The sequence below is a fragment of the Pyrus communis genome, chromosome 2 (assembly GCF_041283825.1).
Source record: "Pyrus communis isolate YQ-2024b chromosome 2, ASM4128382v1, whole genome shotgun sequence".
Lineage (NCBI taxonomy): Eukaryota > Viridiplantae > Streptophyta > Magnoliopsida > Rosales > Rosaceae > Pyrus > Pyrus communis.
This window is the reverse complement of record NC_142566.1, coordinates 1,844,249-1,849,444: the sequence shown is the minus strand read 5'-3', so window position 1 is coordinate 1,849,444 and position 5,196 is coordinate 1,844,249. Positions and strand designations below refer to the sequence as shown.

Below are 5,196 nucleotides of genomic sequence, written 5' to 3'. Positions count from 1 at the left end.
TTGCAATTACAAAACTTTAAAACCCTTTATTTTTTGGTACCACGGAAATATACGTGCAGCAAGGTTTTGCATAGCAGTAAATAAATTGCTAGCTAATCCAAGTTATGAATACTTTCAAAAAAAGAAATGCTCGTGATTTGGCAATAAGTACCGGACAATAGTATTGATTGATAACAAGAAAATGATCCAAAAAAACTCACTTTAATGTTTAATATGTCGTTACACTTAAATTTCTTTTGTCAAAAAAAAAAAAAAAAAGGCAATATTGTTCAGACACATAAAACCGATTTACATTGCTCACTGAGCTCTAACACTAGTGGAACTCATATGATAAAAGATGACTTTAATACAAATACCAATTTTCTCCACTATGAATCATGATGGATCGACATATATGAAACAAGACTACCACGTAATGTTATCTCCACTCAAATTATTATGTGTATTTGGTTTTATTTATTTATTAACCAACCATAAAGTAGAGACATATTAACCAACCATGTGGAAAAGTACACTAAAGTGACAAGTGTTCTGACTCATAAAATTTATGTTGAAGATATCATAAAATTATATTCATTGCCCTGCTGCTCTCTTGTTGATCGAAAACCAAGCACGGGGTTATAATTTATTCAACAAAGAACGCATGCAAAGAATCCACACTCTTAACTAAGGAAGAGACATCATTCCCCACTTCTATACCATTACCATCCTATAAATAACCATTTTCAACACTTACAATACAACTGAAAACTGAACCAAAATGGCTTGTTTTGCCACTTTTGCCTGCTACTCCATCATCTTGTCAACCTCCTTCACTACCATTCATGGAATATTCTCAGAGCACTCTCTTTTATCCCTATCTGCAAAACGAATGGAGAAAACTACCAGCCTTCACTTCTATTTCCATGACATCCATGACGGCGAGAACCCAACTGCCATGAAAATTGTTGAACCACCAAACGAGTCAGTTGGTGGTTTCGGAACAACTTTCATGGCAGACAATCCATTGACAGAAGGGCCAGAGCTTAGTTCAAAGCTTGTGGGGAGAGCTCAGGGGATTTATGCTATTGCTTCTCAGCATGACTCAGGGTTGCTTATGGTCTTGAACTTTGATTTTCTAGACGGTATGTACAATGGTAGTACCGTAAGCATTCTAGGGAGGAATCCATTTATGGAAGCCATCCGAGAGATGCCTATCGTTGGAGGTACTGGGGTTTTCCAATATGCACGGGGCTATGCATTGGCGAAGACATTTTCGATGAGCATGAAAACTGGAGATGCTGTTGTTGAGTACAATGTGTCTGTGTCGCACTACTGAAGTGTAATGATATTGTATCATATCATCTCAATCAGAGATGTGGTCAGTACATGTAGTACAAATAATTTTGTTGCTTTTTCGTTATTAGTTGTGTTGCCTTTCATGAATCTATGTTGTGTTGATTTAGAATATCTTTTATATATATATATATATATATATATATATATATATATATATATATATATATGCAATGATATATTTACAATGAGAGGGTGGGGATCATAAATTGTTAACGAACTTGTCATTCACGTAATTCAAACTTAAGGTCTCTAACTTACAAACGGAGAGGAATTCCGCTATACTGTAGTACCAAGTTGATTTAGAATTAATATCTTGAATAGGAATGCCGTGATATTCCACTTCTTGAAATACCTATATGTTTGACTTTGAAGTATCAATAGAACAAAGAATCAACCTAAAGAAAATATGCCAAAGGCGCAACATCAGTGTTTGTATGGAAAGAGAAAACAAAAAAGCATACAGATTAAAAGATAACAAAAAAATTTAGAACAGAGAATAAATTCTCCGAACCTTTCTAAGGAAGACACTATGCAGTTGGCGAGGAAGAACTGCTTAAAATTCTTTACAACAAGAAAAGGGACAAAAGAAAGAAAAAGAAAACAGCACTCAATCCCCGGATGGTCGATCAACATCATTGGTATCTCCTAAACCTCCAGCCTGAAATCGAAAAAAGAGGTCTGTCGTGCCAGCAAATAACCACACATCCATTATATTCTTTAATCTTGTACCCGTCATAGCCACGCAACAGCTCCGTAGCCTGCAACATTCCGTTGTAGCTCAAAGGCACCCTGCCAAACCCAGCCAACTCAAGCCTTAAAATCCACTTCTCAAGCTTCTCATGCCTCTCCGTTCGCTCAGTTCCTTCACATGCTATGATGTTTTTTATTTCCTCTCCGAAAAGCAGCTTCTCAACCTTTTGTCGCTCCATTGGTGATCTCGATACTGTAGACTCTAAGCAATCAAAAAGTGCTCCATAGAAGTATAATGCTTCCATGATCCTGTCCATCAATGTATGGCCATTGTGGTTTGCCTCTTGCTCTGTTATTACCATTAGTTTTGGCGAAAGGCCCCAAAGAGAAGTTAAAAAACTCCCCATCTTTGGTGAAGCACTTGATAGCGGGGACAAAGCAGAATCGGGACTGCCGTTAATTGGATCTTTCTCCAGCCACTCTCCTAAAGTGAGTTTATTCATATGCAGGACTTTCTGCAGGTTCTTAGATGCTATTGGTGTTTTCCTCCTCTGATCATCATCACTTGCCAAGAGAGAATGTAGCTGCAGTATGGAGCATACTGCCAGAGCCTCTCCAGTCTTGACACGCAAACTTTCGATATCAAGGTTCTCTAGCTTGCTAACTATAGCATTGAACTGAAATGGGATGTTCAAATTTTCAGCTTCTTCTGTCAACCGAAGGAACATCTGGTCTAATACTTCTTTTTGTTCATGAATGCCAGTAATTCTCAAATGAGGCGGGCCTTCAGGTCGTGCATTTAACGTCTGAATCAGATTAATCCACTGGGCAGGCTCACATGAATGAAGATCGATAATATGAACCATCTTCTCCCCTTCCATGGCTTCCACTATGGCCCGATTTGTGACCACATATGCAACCTTTAGGAAAGGACAGAGATCAAAGAACAGCCTTTGAACAAGAATTTCTTCCGAGACTGATGATATTTTTGTTGAATTAAGCGCTTTATGCAGACCGGGCAAGCCTTTAAGCATCCGGTCTGCAAGTGCCTCAGTGAAATAAGCGGCTATTCTCTGCATTGAATCACCATCAGGAGAGGCGAGCTGACAAGTCTGGTCAAGCCAAATATTTGCATTCTCGATGCTACCCGATGCGACATGGCTAGCACAGGCGTAAAGAAGCTGGATCAGGCATAAACCTCTCTCCTCAGATTTTAGCTCCCTGAGCCATGGTGAGTATGGAGATCCTATCCCAGGAGATAGCCAGGGAAAGAACTGCAGCGCTGATGAAGTTACTGGTGACCCGTCCTCTTGTGCCATTTTTTCAATTAACGATGAAAACAATGAGGGGATGAAGAAGATCAGATTGCCAGAACTGTTTCAAAACAGCAAGAATTAGACCAGTAAGAAAGCAGCTGAGGAAATAAATTATTTAGAATTTGATTTCAGTGTTTTATTCCACATGTTTGTTTTCCAAATAATGAATCACTTAGATTCGACCTGAAATTTCGAAGTATCATACCTATAATACAAACAATAGTCTAAATTACTCTTATCTATGGGGCTGAGGATTCGAACTCGTCTACTTTGACCAACTGACCTAGCTCACGAGGTCCAAAGTACCATACCTGTAATTTCACACAGACCTGACTTTGGTATATCTAAGTATAACACACAAGAAAAATTAATCATGAATCCTTGTAAATATGTAACGAATCTGGTGGTTTCTGAGAAACAGAGCAAAAGAATGAAAAAAAAAAGGTATGAAAATTGATTTTTGTTCTCGGAAATGATTCCATTGTTAACAAAACTGAAAAAACATTAACAAGTGACCAAAAATATTTCCTTTGCTACTCAACAACGTAAGTTCTTGGGAATTTTACAAGTTAAAATGTCTACTTTTTTCATCAACAAATCAACCAAAAAGCCCTACACAACATCATACCACACAAAAAAGCATAAAATAGAAAAAAAATCTCAACAAATGAACAACTGCAGACGTAAAAAATATAAATTTCAACATCGCAAGAAACAATGATACACAGAGCCCGGGAATTACCAGAGAAAGTAACTAGTCAGTTCCTCCAATAAACAACCCACCAAGTTCAAACGACATGGAAAATTCCTAACTGGGTTTTCAAATGGAAAGAAAGCTCAGAAAAGTTTCCTGAAATGGTGGTGGCTGGCTGGAGCCTCCTCCTAGTATTGCATCAAAGGCGTGGAGTTTGAGAAAACTCAGAAGGGTTTTGTGTTTGTGATGTGAAGTTTTGTTGCAAAGTGAGTGAAATAACAAAAAAAGCTCTTGTTTTGAAGGACTTTTCCATGGCTGCGTTACGTTGGCGACAATACTAGAGGCTGCCTTTTGTCGTCATTAATTTGTTTTATTTGTCCTTTGGAGGGTGTTCAGAGGAATATGGAATTTCTGAAATACAGTGCCCTCTCTCTCTCTCTCTCTCTCTCTCTCTCTCTCTCTAGATTTTCTCTATCTAAAATGTTTGGTGTGTTACTTTGTTTCTCTCTCACTCTCACTTGGGATTTGTCACCAAGTGAAATGGATGGGAATAAGAGCTGGCCAAAGTTTGGGACTATTCTTCAACACAATGCCCTTCCAAACATGTCCTAACAAAACAAAACAACACCCTTGCTTGTTGCTTAGTGGGTAATAGTGGGGATTGCAAGGAGGAGCCTCCCAAGTGCCTCCAAATCCAAAACTTGTATTTGGATTCTTTCCACAGACATACACCATCCACTTGGTACTTTCTTCTAACATTAGGACAAGGGGACAAGTAAATTATAGGAAAAGCAAGTAGATAGAGCATTTAACTTTGGTGGTGGTGGTGGGAGTTCTTGGAAGAATATCATACCCCCATGGCTTCAATATTTACTTTTTACCCTAACCCAGTCCCATGTCTGAACGTTTCTTTGTATAGTTAATCAAGTGACATCAAATTGCAACCTACTTTAAGCCACCTGATCATGTATTAGTGGTATACAACATCATTGCATCTGGTACGTCTATGCTTCACTTTGTTGTTTGCAAAAAAATAACTTTCCTATTTCTGCAATCAATTTCACTTAAAATTCTATCATGCTCATGCTATGAAAAGTGGCTTGACAAATGAATAATTTCATTTAAAAACGTATAGAGAAGTGATTTTCACACGTTTCT

The 5,196-nt window shown here is 38.1% G+C and overlaps 1 protein-coding gene and 1 pseudogene across 2 annotated transcripts; one reads left to right on the top strand and one right to left on the bottom strand.

Moving 5' to 3' along the window:
• The first annotated feature begins 726 nt into the window (after positions 1-726).
• LOC137746419 (dirigent protein 22) lies at positions 727-1,425 on the top strand. Its single transcript, XM_068486438.2, has one exon. It carries the CDS (start codon positions 761-763, stop codon positions 1,316-1,318), a length of 558 nt encoding a protein of 185 aa, XP_068342539.1. The 5' UTR covers positions 727-760; the 3' UTR covers positions 1,319-1,425.
• A 318-nt stretch (positions 1,426-1,743) lies between these two features.
• Positions 1,744-4,368, bottom strand: LOC137748865 (scarecrow-like protein 3 pseudogene; annotated as a pseudogene). Its single transcript, XR_015953734.1, has 2 exons — positions 4,087-4,368; positions 1,744-3,402 (listed from the first exon to the last, which is right to left on the bottom strand). The product of XR_015953734.1 is annotated as a scarecrow-like protein 3 pseudogene (transcript).
• Positions 4,369-5,196: the final 828 nt, after the last annotated feature.